Source organism: Colius striatus, chromosome 21 (assembly GCF_028858725.1).
Source record: "Colius striatus isolate bColStr4 chromosome 21, bColStr4.1.hap1, whole genome shotgun sequence".
NCBI lineage: Eukaryota > Metazoa > Chordata > Aves > Coliiformes > Coliidae > Colius > Colius striatus.
Window position 1 is genome coordinate 8,256,680 of NC_084779.1, and position 19,405 is coordinate 8,276,084.

The following is a 19,405-nucleotide window of genomic DNA, read 5'->3' on the forward strand; positions in this document are numbered from 1 at the left end:
CGAGCCCTCAGAGCTAAAGCAGATGGCTGCAGACAGTGGGAGCTGGGCTACTAGACTGTCCAGTTTTATGAACCTTTGCATTTCAAATGCTGTAAGTCCTTAAGGTAAACTCCAGTTCTTAATTTCAGCTTCTTTGATAAAAGGGGTAACAGTAGACCTACAGTATCCTTCTGCAGCTGCCTTTCATTTGTGATGAACCTGCTTCCACGTCATTTCCATTTGACTTTGTTTTCTTCCTTGTTCTTGTGTCTTCACGTTACTCTCCTTTCTGCATCATTCTTTTTCTTGCTTCTCTCTGATTCTTCTGAATGACCTGAGTCACTAATCCAGCTCTTCTCATTTTGTGTCTGCATTTCTAAAGCTCGTAGCTCTGGCCTTTCTCAGAGGTTTGAGGACTTGAAATGTGGATGATTAGAAACGGGGTAAATAGTGTAGAAGGAGCTTCTGGAAGACTACAAAATTCTGAAAGACCTGAAAAAGATAGTGCTAAAAACTCCAACACCAGTGGAAAATGCAGTGTCAGGCTCTTTTGTGCAGAATTAGTTTGCTTTGAAAAGTGTGTTTTGACACTGCTCCCTTCTTAGCTCAGTGAGCTGAGGGAGCATCTGGCAAATTACCAGTGCAGATAAACTCTGGTTTCTTTTCTGTTCTAAATAGCAAACAGATTTAACATCCTTATTAAAGTGAATTAAAATGTCCAGTGCCGAGCCAGGTGTAGTCAGGAGATGGACCAAGGAAAGTTCCATGTGTAGCTTATGCTGCTATTAGTTATAAATGATTTGAAGAAGAAAGTAAAGAAGGAATATGATCTCTCCCAAATTAATTCCCCACTTAAATGTGCACTTGGCCTAAACCAGAAATACCTCAGTCCTTGGACTATGCTTGTTTTGCAGTGCAGTGATTACAGATTTCTTGGTAGTTTGACTTGTAATACCTTGCTTTGGAGTCAGTGGGCTCCTTGTTTCCGTGGGGTTTTGGAGGGTGGGGGTGGAGGGACTGATGGCTGCTTTTTTTTTTTCCTGGCTTCATCCCCCAAAAGCTTATGACTTTCTTTTTCTTGTAGCTCAACACCTTTTGGGTTGGTGATGTTGTCCGGGTGATAGATGATATGGAAACAGTGAAGCGATTCCAACCTGGTCATGGGGAGTGGACAGATGAAATGGCACCTGTGAGTGCGCGCCAGTTCCAGGACAGTCCAGTAACTTCCTGAGTTTTCACAAGCCATTAGTAATAGTGACTGGCCTTGCATTGCTCTCCAGTGTTCCTGCTGGTCAGTGAGTGCACAGACCTTTCTGAAACTGCTGAGGCCTTGCAAAATAAACGTTGCCTAGTGCTATTGGCACAGTGGTAAAACAATCCTGTTGCAGCAGCAAAAGCAAAGCAGGTAAATGGGGAGTCTGGCAAAGGATTTGGCTACCATAAGTCAGATAAGAGGTTTCTTTAATCAAAGTAAACAAGTCCTCCTACACCCTCCCTAATTCTCTGGAATGAGGCAGGAAAGTGTCCAAGTAGAAAAACAGCCTGATCAGACCAGAATGGCTAAACAGCAGATTGCAGGTGTCCTCCAGGAGCAATTAAATGCACAGAGGAGACCTTTCCTAGTCCCAATTTTATTAGTTCTCTCAGGGTTCTTCGGGCCATGTTTTGTTGTTTCACCACGTTCCTCTTTAGACATTTGTAATGTGTCTGGGAAACCCATCTTATGTAAAACCAGTAATAGAGAAACTGCTGAGAACCCTCCGGTGTCCTTGGAGTGGGAGCTGTCTGCAAGTGTGTCGCTGTTCAGTGCTTCTTTTCACACAGCAGAAGTGCCGCCTGCCACACCACTCTTAGAAGCATTGCATTGGTTCTGAGATGCAAAGCATTCTGCATCTTCCCTCTTAAAAATAATGTCTCTCTTTCCCTTGCAGACCTTAGGGCACATCGGCAAGGTGATCAAAGTCTATGGGGATGGAGATTTGCGAGTGTCGGTTGGAGGGCAGTCCTGGACCTTTAACCCAGCTTGCCTGACAGCCTATCAGAGAGATGAGGAAGCAAACCTCATGACAACGGAGAATGCAAAGGAATCGAAAAGTGAGATAGTGAGAACAAAGATGTCTGATCTGTCAGGGACTGTGAAACAGTTGCTCTGGTGTAACAGCAGCAACACCATTTGGACAGTGTTAAACTCAGATGCCTGTTCTGTCCTGAACAGAGCTCCAAAGCTGAACTGTGCCTTACTGAGAAGCAAAGCTGCCCTTAACAGCAGAATACAGAATTTAGGGCTAGCCATAGCACTGCCCTAGGTTCAGTATTTGCTTCTGCTTTGATCTGTCTCAATTTCCTGGTCCATCCTGCTGCATTTCCTGTAGGAGGAAACTAATTCTTGAATGCTTGTGAAATATTCCCAGGTCCTTGTGTGAAAGTGTTGTCAAATCCACCCTGAAACCGAGTTTGGGATCACATGTTGTGTAGAGGGGATTTTGTCTCTTTTGTACATCTGCTGATAAAACTTTCTGTAGCATCACCATGCTTTTTTTTCCTTGAGATATCAGGATCGTGTGGGCGAGAGAATAGACCTGCTGGGGGTTTTTTACTTTACTATATAGATGGATCTTAAGCTGTTTGCACAAGTTAGACTTCAGGGAGAACTTGCCTATGAGCCCATGCTTTTTAACTTTGCTCTCTCTGGAGAAGTGTAACACCTCTGTCCTCTCAAGCACTCAAAAGTCAGTAATTAGAGGGGCGCATCTGAAAGGACTTGTATTTCTTCCCTACATCATCCTTGCCAAACCATGCATTCCTCTTCAGATTATTTGCCTTTTAGTAGTGATTTTTTCTGTGTTGGTCTTCTGTAGCATGGTCTCATGCCTTTTGAGTTCACAAAACATCAGATTTGTAAAGCAGAAGTTCTGTGTAAGCCACAAATTTGTCAGGCTCTTTGTGTGAGCAGGTATTGGGGGTACAGCAGGCCCATGTCATGGTCAGACAGCTGTACTCTGCCAAGTGTGTGCACGTGCTCTTTGACCCTCATAACCTGTGGCTGTTTCTCATTCCTACCAGGTACTTTGATTACTGTATTGGAGAAGCTGCTATCTCAGAAGACAGAGTCAGAGCATGCAGGCTGCCTGGTCATTTGTGCAGCGCTCAATAATGCAGCTAAAGTTCGAGAGGTCCTTCAGAAGTACCCAGATAAGGCAAGTTTTGAAGACATCCTGAATGGTTGCTTGTTGTTGCTCTTATTTAAAATACTGTCATAACATTTTTCTAGTCAAGTGGGAAAAGTATGAGAGAAAAAGAATAGATTTTTCAGGCCTAGTATTAGCTCCTAACAACTGGAAAATTATTTTGCTGTAGTTTAGGATTCAATTTGAATGTTAAATGTGCATGTTTTACAGTTCCAGTTTGAGGCATTAAATCTGAACTACAGTTAAGCCTTACAGCACATTTCCAAAGCTGGAAATTCTCTTGTGTAAATGGAAGAATAACACAGTGGCCTCTAATGACTCCTTGCCTAAATGAGTTGCCATCATTTTGAGTGAGTCAAGGGAAGTGTTGTCTGTCCTGCTCTCCTGACTGCTGCATAGAACCAGCTGCAGGGAAAAAAACAAACCCATTTTCTCCTTGCCAGTCTGCTGAGGTTTTGCTAGCTCCCTCATCTCAGCCTCCTGCTGATTTCAGTAGCTTCTTTTTCTTTTTTTTTTCCCCTTGCCTGTCACACAGCCTCCCTTTGTTTTTCAGTCCATTTTATTCTCAAAATTGCAACAGTTCAACATTGTGATACACCCTCCAGTTATTGTGCCCATTAAAGTACCTGGAGTAACATAGAACAATGGGGACTTGGCATCTTCAAAGCCTTAAGCAAAGCTTATTTGATCTCACACATATTCCTATTGGGAAAGGAATTGTTGGCAGAGATGTCAAGAAGTATTATGCTTGCAGGCATAGAGAGATTTGGCATTGGAGCTGCAATTAGAGCTCTGACTTCCAGCTCTGTTCACTCACTTCTCCCTTCTTGACTAAATGTGCTGTCCCCTTCCCCTTCAGAAATACTCTGAGACAAGGTCAGCCTTGTAGTTCATGTACACAAAACAGAGCCCACAGGGCGTGGATTCTGCTTAGCATTTCTGAACCTGCAGCTATTCTGCAGCTAGTGGCTTCCATCCTGCTAGGCCTGTTGTAGACCAGAGCTAAGCCTCAACACAAGGCAGAGTCCTTCCTAACCAAGCTGTTTGCTGTGTCTCTGTCCTTCCTGTAGGTTGATGCAAAGAACCAGGGTAGAACTGCCCTGCAGATTGCCTCTTACCAGGGGCATCTGGATGTTGTGAAGATTTTGCTGCAGGCACATGCCTCTGTCAACCTAAGGGATGAAGAAGGGGATACAGCACTGCACTATGCAGCTTTTGGGTAGGATGTCTTTCTTCTTGCTGTCACTGGTACAAGACTAAAGGGCTGAAAAAGGACGTTCTTAGATATGAATGAGCATGCGAAGGGTGTGGGAATGGAAGCATGAAAGGTATGTGGCTGATGGAGACTTTTCTCTGGTATTACATTCTGTTAGAAATTGGCCTTTGAGCTTCAGGGCCACAGACTTAACCATCACAACGAGGTCAATTTCCATACTAAGAGTTTTAGGGCAAATCAGAACAAGTGATAAGGAGGTTTTGGTAATTAGATTTTTTTCAGCAGGATGTGGGGGTGGTTTGGTTGATCAGGATTAGGTTGGTTGGTTGGTTTCTGTAAGTGCTTATGTTTTCCAGAGCAAGATGAAAGATTTGTGTTGTTAGTTACCAGGGAAGAATTCATCATTGAGAGGGAGATTGCTGTTGATTTAAAGCAAAAAGAGAGTAGATTCCAGAGTGCAGAATAAGAAGGTTTTGTTGTGTGGTTGTTTTTTCCTAATAATAAGACAAAGTGGGATAAGCTCGAGAGGATAATAAACCCAAGAAGTTATGCTGCCTTGCAAAGAGGAAGAATTTCCTGTCTGCAAAGGATTGAATCTAATGTGTCTTCCTCCTTGCTTTTAAATCAGAAACCAAGCTGAGGTTGCCCGTGTGCTTATTAGTAAAGGAGCCAGTGCAGACCTGTTGAACAATGCAAAGTGCACAGCGTTGTATGTGGCTGTCAGCCAAGGATTCACAGAGGTGGTGCGGGCCCTCTGTGAGCTCAACTGTGATGTCAACCTCCCAGTAAGTTTGGGGTTCTGTGGGATTTGGGGAGTGTGGTGATGCTTGGCCTTTTTGTTGTTGTTTTTTTGAGGCAGGGAGATGCTTCTTTATGTCTTAGTGCTCTGTAGAAGTTGAAGGTTGTTCTCTTAGAGTGCACTATTGTGCATTGCACAGAGGAAGTATTCCTCCAGCTTCAGTACTCTGAATTTCCAGGTTTGGGTCTACCCCTTCATCATTATTAGTCTGCTTAGCTCAATTCAGGAACACTCTGGTGCTGGACTTAGGCTTTCAGTGAGAGCTGACGTGCTGCTCACATGTGTGGCTGAAACACTCCTCTTCCCAGCAATAAGGAGTAGTGAGATACTCAAGACTGGCATTTAGGAACTTGAAGGGTAGTGATGGTGAATTGGACCCAGCCTGTTTAATTTTAGAGCGTGCTTCTATGGTGGTGGGACTGGACTGTGCTGGCTCAGTCTCTCCAAGCTGGTTAGGAATGTTAGCACCTGCCTACTCAGCAGCTGGTTTCAAGCCCTGGGGAAATGATTTCCCAAAGGCTATGAAACTGCTGTGAGTGCCAGTAGTGTTTGGATGTTTGACCTGTAGTTGTGGTGACACTATTTATCTCTGTGTCTCAAAGTGTCTCTCAGGGAGAGCTGTTTCATTTGACACTGGGGTAGGTAACCCCTATTCTGCTTTGGTATCCTTGATAGGATTCCCAGGGAGACACTCCCCTGCATTATGCTATCACTGCAGATTACAAAGTTGTCATTGAGATTCTCACTGAAGTACCCAACATAGATTTCACTGTCCAGAACTGCCAAGGCTTCAACCTGCTGCACTATTCTGCTCTAAAAGGCAACAAGCTGTAAGTGATCTCTTTTCATTTTTACTGCTTTTACAGATGTTACCTCGAGCTTGCTGTCGTAGCAGTCAGAAGGTGGCAAATGTAGTTCTAGATAGGTAGGGAGGAAATGGTTGGTTATACATCTCTTGGGTTTAGGTATGGATAGGTATAGCTGTTGCCCTCCTTCTGTCCTTTATGCATTCACGGGAAACTGCTGTCCACTTTCCCTATCCCATTCTTCTCACACTTCCCTAGCTTGGTTTAGAGAGCTATCTGCTTCTGAATAGTCTCCTTCAATGTTTCAGTTCATACATGGAAGGACAGGACAAGGTCTGTAGTAAATGGTACTTGAAAAGGCTGTCTGAGAATTCTTCCAAAGATAAATCTGCTCATTATTTTCATAGCAGTGGGACTTTACCCTACTTTATTAAATGATAACTGAGGGCTTTTGTTTTATTCTTGTAATTCCATCTGAGACACAGAGTGCCCTGCATCACGGGTGCCAGCTCATGGTGCTGCCTATTAAATTGTATAACTCCTGAGCAGGAGAGGCAGGCCTGTCCCTTCTTGCTGATAAAGTAACTCTTCCATCTCTGTTAACCTCCAACGTTCTAGAGCCATAAAGAAGATTCTAGCAAGAGCTCGACAGCTAGTTGACTCCAAAAAGGAAGATGGCTTCACTGCTCTGCATCTTGCTGCTCTCAATAATCACAAAGAAGTTGCAGAAATTCTCATCAAAGAGGTAAGAAACAAAACCAGCACCACCTAAAACTCCCATCTGTCTCACTCCCAAACGCCAGCACTTCCTAAGCACTATCAAGTTAATGCTGGAACTCACCAGAACGTCCCTGTCTCTTTGAAGAGCTGGCATTGATTGCCTGAAGTACGGGGCTGGCATTCCTGAGGGTATTTCCTTTGGCACTGACAGTAGAGGAGAAGGGTATTTTGCAGGCTGGAACAAAGTGAGTTGCAACTAGAACTGGAAAATGTTCAATGAAGTGATGTTTATGAAGGGACTCCAGAATAGCTGGTAACCTGCTCATTAAGGAAGATGTAGATCTGTATTCAGAGCCTGTAACTCATAGGTACAGGTCAGAGCTCAGTTTTCGTATCTTTAAACACTCTCTGTCTCTAACCCTTGCTGCTGCCTTCCGCTGCAGATTTGGCAGAGGGGCAGAATGATCTGGATTTGAACAAGTTTTTCTTCTCTTTGCCTTGGAGAGGGGAAATCAAAGCACAACAGACAGCAAGGGATCAGTATTGCTTTAGAGCAGCGACTGCATGAACGTAGTTCCAGGATTTGTTTGTGTCAGGAAAGTGATGAGTTGTCATATCCAAGTCATCACCAGGAAAGTGTCATCTGTGTGCTGGTTGGGCACTTGGCTTCTGATCCTCCCTTTTTTGATATCTGAGCTGTGTGGTCTGTGTGGCTAAGTTACAGAGGGCTGCATCATGTTGCTCTCTTGAGTATGTCTGTACTGTTGTCCTGACAAGAGGTACCAGACACAGGCTGCAACACAGGAATTTCCTCTTGAACATGAGGACATACTTCTGTGCTGTGAGGGTGAGGGAGCCCTGGCCCAGGCTGCCGAGAGGGAGTGTGAAATCTCCTTCTTGGGAGGTTTCCAAACCCACCTGGACACGTTCCTGTGCTCCCTGATCGAGGGAAACCTGCTTTAGCAGCGGGTTGGACTCTGGAGGGACCTTCCAGCCCCCACCATTCTGGGGCTCTGGGATGAGGATGGACTTGGGGTCTCAAGAAGCACCCCAGCCACAACACTCACCTTCATCCAGACTCAGCAGCAACAACTCCCTCTGGTGTGATTCTTCCGTTCAAGGGTCGCTGCGATGTCAACCTCAAGAACAACCGTAACCAGACAGCACTGCACCTGGCAGTCATCCAGGGCCACGTGGGCATGGTGCAGCTCCTGGTCAGTGAGGGCAGCGATGTCAATGCTGAAGATGAGGATGGGGACACAGCCATGCACATTGCTTTGGAACGCCAGCAGCTCATGTTCGTCATGATGGAGAAGCGTGAAGGGGAGATGGGGTTGTCCCTTCTTTCCAAGGTGAGCTGGAAGGCAGAGAAGTTCCAGCACCAAGGGCAGGAAAATGCTTAATAGTAGAACAGCAGCAGACAGTGGGATCTAAGGGGCCAAAGGAAGGCAGGGAAATTGTGTAAGCCAGTCCAGAAGAGGAGTGTGGAAATGAGGCTTCTTACTGGTAAGAAAGCAAGAATAGATCCTCTGGGGCCTCTGAGGATGTGCATGAATTTATAGCACAAAACTTCACATAGTCAGACAACAATTCATACTGTCCCCATGGATATTTTTATTAGCATTGTGTTCTTCTTTCTTGACATGGGAAAGGTCATGAGTCCAGTTGCAGAGCCAAGAGTCTTGGGTTTAATTCATGCCCTAGAACCACAGCAATTCATTTCCATCTGATGGCATGGAAAATATGAGGATAGCTAACCACAAACACCCTAGTTATCTGTAGATGTAGAGCAGAATGTGAGAGGTGAGACATATCAGGCTGAAAAATAAAGGCTATGTCTTTACAAAACCTGAGCTGGAAAGTCTGCATAACAGCTTTGTTAGTTGTTAGGCCTTAGCTTGTGCTGAGGACAGCCAATAGCCAGTCCTGGACACAGAAAGTCTTGAAGTAACATGAAGGATCTGTGTGTGTCATTCCCAATGCTACTTACAGTGACACCATATTTAGATTCTACAGACACCTTCACATCTTGTTTTACTTGCCCTGATCTACATGTTCTGGTCTTTTAAGTCAGTGGAAAATGTTGAATTCAAATTAGTTTGGATAATATACACAAATAAGTGGCTTTTTAAATAGCTCTCACTTGGGGCTCCATACATCAGCTGTTCTTCAGTTGGTGTGTACTGTGGTGTCACCAGTGTACATCCTTTTCACCACCTAAAGCAGTGAATGCCTCTTACTATGGTTAGCCATGGTTAGCACTAGTTAGGACCAGTTTCATGCACTCTTGTTGCAGGGATGTGAGATTTGAACCTGCTGTTTATATGCAGACAGAATGCTGAATGGCACTTCACAATTTTAAGTAAAAGGATTAAGATTTTGTTTAGAATTTGATACAGATCAAAGCTACAAAACGAACTGTTCATTAACACAAAGTGACTCTCAACATCTTTTAGCTGCAGGCTTCTGGCTTGCTTGGAAATGTAGAGCTGAATGTTGGAACTGCAATTGCATGTTACTTAGCACAAGAAGGAGCAGATATTAATTATGCAAACCATCGGGGAAAGTCTCCTTTAGACCTGATCACGGACGGAAGGATTGTCCAGGTCATCAAGGACTTCTCGCAGAAATTCAGGTAAACCATGTCCTCTGGAAACTACCTGCAGGATACTTCTTTGCACAGTGCTCCCACAGCACTGTGGTGTCACTGCATGCAGCTCTGGTTCCAGGAGGCAGGAAGGGTCTCTGAAACACTTTGACTGTTAGTCTGAGCAGCTCCTGTTTCATCTGGAGCTGGCTGCTAGCCTTGTGTTTCTGAAGGGGTTATTAAAGGGTCAATGCTGCCATTTGGAACCATTGAGAAAAGCAGATTAATACTGCTCAGTGCAGACTTGTCCTCTGTAGAGAGCCCTGAGGCAGTCTTGAGAAGACTGACCACTGAGGCCAAGAGCAACTTCTCTCTTGCAGAGTAATACTGGGTTCTGTTTTACTTTCAGTGGACTGGATGCTGAGGGCTTTGGGGCTCATAATGCCACAACAGAAGTCTGAATCCAAGCCTGTATTATAGAATAGCTCCTAAAAACTGACTCTTCCCAGCAGTGCTCTCAACACCTTACTGTTTCTCTCCCAAAGAACAGTTTCAACTTGCATAACTATTAGACATCTTGCTCTTTCCCTTTCTTTTTAGTCAGAATTTTATGACATGTTTGTGGTTGCAGGGAACAGCAGGTTTCTTCAGACAGTTCAGCCATCACCTGCAGCCTTCGCCGTGTGCACACTACCCCCAACACAATGACCAACCTTAGTGTCTCGAGTGTGGCAGTCCCCACAGAGTGCCTGGTCTGCTCAGAGCTGGCCTTGCTCATCCATTTTTTCCCATGCCAGCACAGTATTGTATGTGAAGGTGAGTCCAGTCTGGGGTTTTTTTCCTTTAAATAAAAGTATTCTTTTCTGTCCCACCACAACTTCCCAGATGAGCTGTCATAAATCAAGCTCTGTTTAGACACAAAGCTATTGTGCTGTTTTTGTCCTGAAACAACCCCAGCATGACTTCAGCACCACCATCAGATAAGATGTCTAAAGCTATCTGTGAAAAGCACAGTGTTCTGACTGCCTGCTGAGTGGGACTCCAGGGAGTTTTGCCTGTGCTTATAGATGCCCTGAATAATTTAGAAGGAAAGCCAGATGTTTCTGTTCTAGCTGGCAATGCTTTATCTGTCAAAGAAGGATTTCCCTCTTCCCTGGCTTTTGTTGCTGGTTTGCATTTCAGTTGTTTCAGTGGTGGCCTGCTCAAACATGTCAGCAATCTGACCACAGGGAATTTGGTAAGGACTGTGTGCCAGAGCTGTGCCCTCTTCTTCAGAGCAAAGGGCTGTTTCGATCCACAGTGCAGCAGTTCCAGTAGCACAGGGCACTGAGGACTGAAAGATGTTGTATTGTGCTGCTAGCACAAGAGCCAGAATGTAGCTCAAAAAAAAGGCAGTGTCCTCAGTTCATGCAGAAACAATCTCTTAATCATCCAGAGAGGTCTCAGGTTGTTCAAAGCTGTTTTTGATTCTGTCATCTTCTCCTTGGTTTGTGCATCAGTGGGCTTAATTGTAATGTGTTCTGTCATTTGTGGTAGAATGCTCCAGGAGAATGAAGAAGTGCATCAAATGTCAAGTGACAATAACCAAAAAACTGAAACAAGGTATGTTTGTTGTTCCTGCTGTTAAGTGCTATGGGAAGGCTCCTGCACAGCGTTAGTTTGAGCAGCAGCAATGATTTGCAGTGAGATAGGCATAGGGAAGGGAGTGGGGTTTCTTTGGGGGTTTTTTGGTGTATGTGGGGCCTGTTACATTGACCAGAGAGGAAGAAGTAGATTCTCTCAGGTGTCATGGGCCAAGCTCAAGCTGCACAGACAGGACATTTGAGGAAGCTTGTCCTGTGCCTGGCTTATTTTGTATATTGAAAGCAAATATCAGGTTCTCAGTATGTCTGAGCATTTTCACAGGTGGGGTTTTAACAGTGAAAATTTATGAGAAGGGACAAATTACATCTTGTGAAAGCCTTGCTTCTCCTTTGACTGAAATTACTGTGCCTATGCAGAGCTGCCATTAGCCAGCTCTCCAGGAATCACTGAGCTGGATTGTTTTGCTAAAGCTCTTTAGCCCAGTTTTAAACAGATTGTCTTCTGTGCACATTACAGCATCCAGAATGAGTAATGTTATTCATGTCAGCAAGCTAGAATCAGGTTTGCACTTGCCTTGGAATTAATGCAGGTTGTCCACAGAAGCTTTTTCCATAGTGTTTGTGAGAGCTGATGTTGATCTGGCTGAGATCACTCTTAGAGCAAGTGCAAATGAAAATGAACTGCATGTCCTGCTGCTCATGGCTTAGCATTGTGGACTCCTTTGTTGTAGTCAGGCTGTAGTCTTATGACTTGATGCTTGGACAAAAGCAGAGAGGAACCAAGAATCTATCACATGGCTTTGGAAATACACAGCTGACAAGGGCAGAAATTCTCTTTGGAAATTCACAATGCAAAAAACTAGCAAGTGTACCTGACAGCAGGCAGAAGCATTTGTCTTTGCTACAGGCTGGCAGCAAAATAAGGATGAGAATTCCAAAAGAAACATTTGCATGCAAAGTTCTGCTGGGGGAGGAGCATCAAGATCTCTGAAAATATCAGCAGGGCTTCCCTATCAGTGGTGTCTTCAGTGTTTACCTTTAGCAAGCTCCCCATCCCTGAGCATGCTTCACCTTTATGGATCTGAAATCTCTTCTTGCACCACTGAAGTGCAGTTAATTCCAGAACCTTGGGGAAAGGGACATCTGTATTAAAGTGTAAATCTACCTAATCAAAGATGGAGGAGCAGAGGATGAACAGTGAGCTGTATCAAGGTGAGACCAGGAAGACTCTATGTACCTAAGCTGGCAGCTGGCCAGGATTTGTGGTTCTTTCATTTCAAGTTGATCAAATGACTCTTATTTGTGTAGCTTATTGTATGCAAAAGTCAACATAAGTGATTTCAAATGGTTTCTTCTTGTTTAAACCTGTGTCCTGAAAAACTTAACCAAAAATTTGAATCCCCAGTGTGGACAGGAGGTTGAGAGAACACGTTTCTCATGGCACTGTAAGGATTCCCAGGCTCAGTATGGCAGAGCAGCAGAACCAGATTTGACTGTTCTTACCTGAAGGTAGCAGCAGGCAGGACATCACAGACAATGTCTTGTTTCCTTTAAAAAAACCTCCAGCAAACAAACTCAAACTAAATCAGACACACACAAACCAGCTGAGCAGCTAAACAGAGGAAAGCAACACTGGCCAGCCTGTGAAAGGCATTGTGTGAGGAATCCCTGGATAACCCTCAGTGAAGAGAGTTCAGTCTCAACTCATTGCTCCTCTTGAGGGGCAGAGTCTAGTTAAAGAGACACTGCACGAGGCAGAGCACACTGGTGACTAACTCTCTTCCTGCTCTCCACTCCTCCAGACAGCACTGAGGTGGAGTGCAGCCCGAGCTCAGAGTGCACGGATCAGAGGAAGCTGATGGAGGAGCTGCAGAGCCGCTACCGGCAGATGGAGGAGCGCATCACCTGCCCGATCTGCATCGATGACCAAATCAAACTGGTCTTCCAGTGCGGCCACGGCTCCTGCCCAGACTGCAGCACAGCGCTCACCGTCTGCCCCATCTGCAGGCAGGCTATCCGGGAGAGGATCCAGATCTTTGTCTAAGGGTGTGCTTGCTTCCCTTCCTGTTCCCGCCTCCCTCCTTTGCGTCCTTTTTGTTTGAGTTGTAGATGAGAAGTGCTGGTCAGGCTGGTGTGTTTGGCTTCCTGCAAAGCCATCCTGAAAGAGAGGGAAGCAAATAACTGCTGTGACTTGGGTGGAGGTGGAGGGATTCCCCTCTGCTCACAGTGTCCTAAGGCCAAGGAGCAGTGCTTGAGGGCAGGCAGCCCCCTCGCCCTGTGCTGCTGATCCCTCGAAGGCCTGCAGTAAAGAACACTGACCCATCTACTGAAGGCATGAGAGATTTTGAGACCAGAGGCAAATAGACTTCCATGTGCAGATGTTTTCAACAGCATCCAACTCCAGTAACTGCATCACGTCTAGTGGCCTGCAACGGCAGATTTGCAGCCTTGCATTGCTCTGGAAGGAGATGCTGTGGGAGGATGTACCTTCTACCTTGGCAGGCAATGGAGGAGATACAGAGGAGATGGGTTGTGGCATCAGTTCTCCCAGATGCCTGTCTCTGGTGGGAGGTCATGTCCTAAGACAGCATGCTCTCTCGACTAGTACTCACAGGCTCAACAAGAACATGGGCTGCAGAGGCAAACCTGGATGTAATGAGATCCTAAAGACAGAGTGTGTGCCTTAGAGATGAAGTAGTGAACACTGATTGGAGAAGATATGTTATTACAACAAATATTTCTAACCTCTAAGTGACACTCTTCTTCCATATTTTTTTTGGCACAACCATGTGTTCAGAGACTCCTGAGCTTTCTATCCATATGCCAAAGGCAGGTGTTAAATACTCCAATCACAGTGTAAAGAAAATAAATAGTAATAACTAAGACATGAGAAGACAAAGGGATTTCATTCTTGTTTCATTGTTTTGCAGCAAAACTTAATAAAATGAAATATATATTTTCCTGAGCATTAAAATGAATGTACAAACAGTCCCTGCAATATGGATCCAGCTGTATTGTGTTCTCCAGCTGTCTGACTGAAGAAATACCATCCCCTCAGTTCATCTTGTAACTGTTGATGGAAGTGGCAGCCTGCAGGGCTCTGGTGTGCTCTGTGTGTGTGCATACATGTCTGTGTGTGTGGTGTGTATGCTTGTGACACAGTTACACAGGAGCATACTGTTTGTTGCATATTGCAAGCACTATTTAAAACTGCCAAAGCTGTTGTGTTCCTTTACTGGTTTTGTTCATTAGAAAAGAGGTGACGAATCCTTTAAACATGTTTTTAACTTTGTGGAATATGTGGTGGTTACAGGAGTGTTTATTCTTTCTTTCCAATCCCTGGTGTCCTGAGAAAGTCTTGTTGTCACAATCTTTGACTCTTACAGACAATCTTGGTCAAAATATTCACTTCGGGCTCTTTCAGTTTCGGTGGATTTGTTTTAGCTCTGGAAATGGGTCAGATTTAACCCATCAATGACTTGGTTGGTTTCGATTTACCACTCAAATGACCTAAAGCTGAGTTTCAGAATCAGCTTGGGTAAAAATCAGAGGTGCAAATTTATGTGTTTCCTAGAAGTCCATGTTAGTGTCAATTTGGAATAAACCAGACATTGCCCCCAAGTGTTTGCTGTGTTGTGCTAGGGCAGGAGTAGTGAAGTGCACTGCAAAGGCTGCTTTCAAAAAGTACAAGACTGAGCTGTCTTTGTAATGTAAGAGCTGCTTTAAGCACTATTTGGTGCAAGTCAGGAATTCTCCAGGCTATGTACTACCCCAGCCCCATGGTAAGTGAGATTTTTGAAGTTCAGTTCTTTCAGGAGCCTCTATATCAAATCCAAAAGCAGTTTCCTACAGGTAAAACTGATCAATGCTTCACCATGTGTGTTAAATGTGTAAGTGTGTGGTGGCACCTGGGGAAGGGGATGCAGTGATGGCAAACTCTTCACTGGCTGTTGTGTTACCCTTATGCCTAGGGAGTGTGTTTATTCAGGAGGAAGCAAAGGGAGCATCTGCTTCATGTTTTAAATAATTTCTTGGATACCAAACGAGTGGAGGCTTCCAAGTGATTATTCTTCCTAAGGAAAAAAAGTGTAGGAAGGCTGCAGCTTTCAACTTCCCAACGGCAGCTGGGGCAGAAAATGGAGAGGTAAAACACTATTTATTTCTTCCCTGCCTAATGAGATTTTGTAGGGAAAGAAAAGCTCCATTCAGTTTATGTTTTAATGTTTTAAATGCTGCTTCCACTTCAAGATGTCCTGATCTCGTTTTCATTGTGTGGCCAAGTTAGAGATGGAATTTTGCACAGCATAATCCTGCAGAAGGGGTTTGTCCATCGTGTTAGGTTGGGTGTACGTTCTTCCCGAGGAGATTGCTTTTGAGGAGCAAGAGCTGAGCAGTTAAGGACCATTTTGACCCTTTACTTTTCCTAGTAAGAAGAAGTGAGTTGCTGCACCATAACAGAGAAGAGACAAGATGGTCAGTGGAGCCACAGGAACACAACAAAAGGCAAACATGCCCATATGTGCCAGGTATGTTCTTGGCAAGCTCTGCCCACCCATGGCAGGCTCAGCTCCACGGGAGTCAGAGGTTGTGGAGGAGTGAAGAAGGTTCTGCTGTTTTCTCTTTCTTGATAAGCTGCTTATACAGAGGGCTGGGCTCAGGGAGTGACTTGGGCCAGTGAGTGCAAAGGGAAGACAACGAATTTTGTATGATTCAGTGTGCTTGGTGAGTAACTCTGTGTGTGATGTTTATTACCAGCTGATCTCCCACAAATGACATGGACAGGTCTTGTGCAAATGAGCAGGGAAGCTCCTTGTTTTCACTGGGGCTTCTGCTGTCTCCTGAAATGCAGCCCTGTACCTTGCAGTGATGTACAGCCATGGGTTTGAAAGGGAAGGATGAGTTTTTCTGGTGTAAAACTCTTTAACTATAAGATGGCAGCTCATCTCATACTTGGGAGTGGGGCCAAAGCTTCACATCTTACAGACAGCATGAGACTGAGGATGACTGCTTGTCAAAAGAGACAGAAAAGAACCCAGCTCTCCTTTGATTACACTCCCACTGGTCCGTGCTGCTCCCAGGGTTTCAGCAGGATTGGTCCATCCACAAAGAGATTACAGATTATTAACACATAACCCACCAAAAAGCAATGACAAAAACATCCCCACCCAGGGAAGCAATTCTTACTCTCATGGACATGCTTTATTACCTGTGTATTGAGAAAAAAATCCCCTCCTTTAGTTCCTGACATTCTACTTGCTCCATGGCCACAAGTGGGCTGCTGAGCTGCTGCCTGGGGTCAAGACCACGGCTCTTTGGTAACACCAGGTCAGACCAGTACAGGCACTGTGTGAGCTGCAGCTCCAAATTGACAGTTAAGCAAAATATTCCATTTTCTCTGCCAGCTGGAGCAAACCCTTGTGTTCAGCTCATTTGCTATTCAGCAAACCATGGATTTTTCTAGGAACATCAGCAGATGCTGATCACGAGGGGCTGCGTGATAAAAAGTGGGAGAATGCTTGGGGACTGTTCCCCTCCTCCCTGGGGAGTGTTGCTCCCTGCTACCATAGATAAAGTCCTTTGTAGTGCATGAGCCATTGACAAAGTACAAGTTTTAACTGGCATTCCCACAGGAGCCATGCAAGAATGCTGGGTTGGTTTTTTCCCCCACGTTGTGAGGTGAAGGGATAAACATGTAAGTGCTTTTTAAAATAAAGAGATATATGAGGATTTGCTAATTCTTTTCACATGGGCCACCAAGGAGCCAAGATGTGGTAAATCACATTCAGCTGTGTGTACTCCTCCTCCCCTGCCTGTGGCCTGCAATTGGACTGGTGCCCTGGAGATGAAACACTGATGCTCAGGACTTGAGCCATCAGATACGATCAGATGTCAGATCCTCCTTTTTCTCTTGTCTTCTCCACTACCATGTAGAACTCCCAGTTCATGACGGGAAACTAATGGGAGCAGCTTGTTCCAATGCTGGATATATTAATCCATGAATAAATAAGAGGTTTCATAAGAGGTGAGGTTTGTTTTGGATGGTCAGCTGCAGTTCTAGCCCTAATGGTCTCTGTAGGACCTCTTAGCATGAGTGTAGATATGTTGTAACAGGTTGTTCTTGTGTCCTTTTGGGGACCCCAGTGCAGCAGTACCAGTGTGCTTCCTGGCCTGCTGTACCAGGGCTGGCATTCCTCCTAAAGGTGGCAAATGTAGCAGAGAGAACACTTAGAAACAGTGAGGAAAGGAGGGTGTAACATTAACGTTGCTGAATAAAGGGGAGGAGAGAAATGCCAAGAATAATCCATGCAAGTGAGCAGGGATTTATTTTTGAGCTGAAACTTGCCCTTGGGACACAGCCATATGTTGTGTGTTTTACAGCAGCCCCACTTTATAAACAGTTCAGTAATTGATTTAAAGAGCCAAGAAAGACTGGGATGATTTAACAGGAAAAATGTGTTGTGTTGTGCAAATGATCCAGTTCTTTATGTTCTCCATAGTCTCTAGTTGGTCCTTGTAGGTTTTATGCCACGTTCATTCCCTTCTGACAGCTGCTTAGAGCCTGCTTTTTCATTACATTTATTGCAGGCAGAGGTCTCAGGATATACTTCCCTGATGGCTTAGCAAGTCCCAGCTCCCTACAAATGGTATCCAGGTCCTGGTCACTGCTGCTAACAGCATGAAGACAAAGCAAAGCCAGTTCTGTAGCCCGTTCTCCCTTTCCTATTCCCCATCACACCATATGGATTCCTTCGAGCGTAATGTGTTCCGTTGCTGTCAGACACTGTGCAGAAACCAAAGCCAGGAATGTTTTTCTGTCCAAATATAGTCAGATGACAGTTCTTGCCTGTAGTCCAAACCAAATATCTGCACTGGAGAACCTCTAAAATTCATCAGGACTCTGAAGTCACAGGCAGTTGTGTAAAAGCCCTTTCAGGGGCTCAGCCGGCCTGATAAAGCAGGAGAAGGGTTTCAGCTGTTGGAAAAGACAGAGATAAAACCTCAGAGTTCTGACTGACTTCTTGCCCTTGGCACTCCCAGAAGGGAGTTGTCTGAAGCATCTGGTAAGTGCTGTAGATTTGAGGCCACTGATGGCTGCATCTGAGAGTCCTTTAAGCACAAGTATCTCTTGGGAAAGTTGTGATATTCGTAACCCAGGGCAGAGAACAGGCCTGAAATGTCAACAGATGAGCACTCTGGTCCTTCAGGAAATCTACAGAAGTGAGCTGTGCTTGAAGTTCAACAATCACTGTGTTAATGAATCAATCATAAACCTGACATTTCACTCTTTGCCAGCAGTGACACTGAGGATTCTGCACAGAGCCTGTGCACCCCAGAATCCAGATGCACACTGCCTTTACCAGAAGTAAATGCACAGCATTCAGTTTGTCTCCCTTTAGCTCCCAAATTGCATCTCGAAGGTCTGAACACCTTGGCATAAGAGTTTTCCTCATCAGGCTCTCATTGCCATAATAACTGAGGTTTGTCTTGGCCTGACTGCTGACCTGGTTTCTCAGCAAATATTTGACTTGACTGTTAAGTTTTGGAAGCACTCTGCAGGCACTGCCTTGGTGACATTGGCTGCACAAGCCCTGGGTTTGTGGATGGGCACAGTGTGCTGGGGGGACAGTGAACAAGGTGCTTCCCAAGAAACCCTTCTCTGTCACCTCTGACCCATCGAGGCATAACCTGCTTGCTGCTGTGACAGGGGAGCAGGACCTGAAATGTCACAGAGGTTATGAGTCATCTCAGCAGCCAGAAGTTCCCTTTCACCCACCACACGTGGCACAAGAAGGTCAAGGGCTAGTAGACAGTATGGTCTCTGCCCATTCACATCCTTCAGTAACTGATGGGAAAAGCCATGGCTGTGCTGCCCAGCATGAACAAGTGTTTGGAAACAGTGGGGTCCTCAAGGATGTGCTTTTACTGAAGCTCTAGATACTAATTTTGGAGGTGAGGGCTGAGCCAAAATGTACTCTAGAAAACTGTTATTTTATTTACATTGAGACAAAGGACAATCTTCCTCTTCTCAGGCTGTGGGGGTGTGTAGGCTGTGTGGGTGTGTGTCTCATTCTGTGCTTCAAACTTCAAGTTCCTGTGGTCATACTCAGACTGCTCTGCAGGATTCCATGCTTGACCTCAGACAAGTCTTTTTTCCTGCACAGTACTCCAGGTCTTAACCTGTAAGGTGCAAATAATAGACCTTCAGGGCTGGTGTGAGATTAAATGCTCTGGGAGACTATGAGATGCTCAAATACTGGGGCCAGAGGAGAGGGCATGTGTAAGAGTGCAGAAGTTGAAGTCCTTTTCAGACTCTTGACTCTTACCAGCCACAGTGACTGCTGTTAGGCAGCTCCATGACTGTTCTTCCAGCACTGTGTGTGTTAGCAGTGCTTTTCTCTCAAGCCAGTTCTGCTTTACTGGAGAAAGTGCTCTTGGCTCAAGTTTCTGAGCCCCATTCCAAGGCAGGTTTTTACTTCAAGATTCCCTCTCAGTCAGTCTCTCTGCAGATGTGTTCTTCTCTGCAGTC

General features: G+C 45.1%; 1 protein-coding gene across 4 annotated transcripts in view; it reads left to right on the forward strand.

Annotated features, from left to right (window-relative positions):
- Nucleotides 1-14,347, forward strand: part of MIB2 (MIB E3 ubiquitin protein ligase 2) — a 34,695-nt gene extending 20,348 nt beyond the window's left edge. For 3 of the 4 annotated variants that reach the window (XM_062012899.1, XM_062012900.1, XM_062012902.1), the window contains 12 exons: nt 1,064-1,168; nt 1,911-2,073; nt 3,043-3,176; nt 4,238-4,386; nt 5,012-5,168; nt 5,858-6,012; nt 6,607-6,733; nt 7,830-8,060; nt 9,165-9,343; nt 9,927-10,111; nt 10,832-10,897; nt 12,681-14,346. In XM_062012899.1, coding sequence (XP_061868883.1) covers nt 1,064-1,168; nt 1,911-2,073; nt 3,043-3,176; nt 4,238-4,386; nt 5,012-5,168; nt 5,858-6,012; nt 6,607-6,733; nt 7,830-8,060; nt 9,165-9,343; nt 9,927-10,111; nt 10,832-10,897; nt 12,681-12,922 — 1,893 coding nt within the window. In that variant the 3' untranslated portion in view covers nt 12,923-14,346. Of the gene's footprint in view, nt 1-1,063; nt 1,169-1,910; nt 2,074-3,042; nt 3,177-4,237; nt 4,387-5,011; nt 5,169-5,857; nt 6,013-6,606; nt 6,734-7,829; nt 8,061-9,164; nt 9,344-9,926; nt 10,112-10,831; nt 10,898-12,680 lie in introns of all 4 variants that reach the window. The other variant, XM_062012903.1, reaches the window with a different exon arrangement.
- The last annotated feature ends 5,058 nt before the right edge of the window (nt 14,348-19,405 follow it).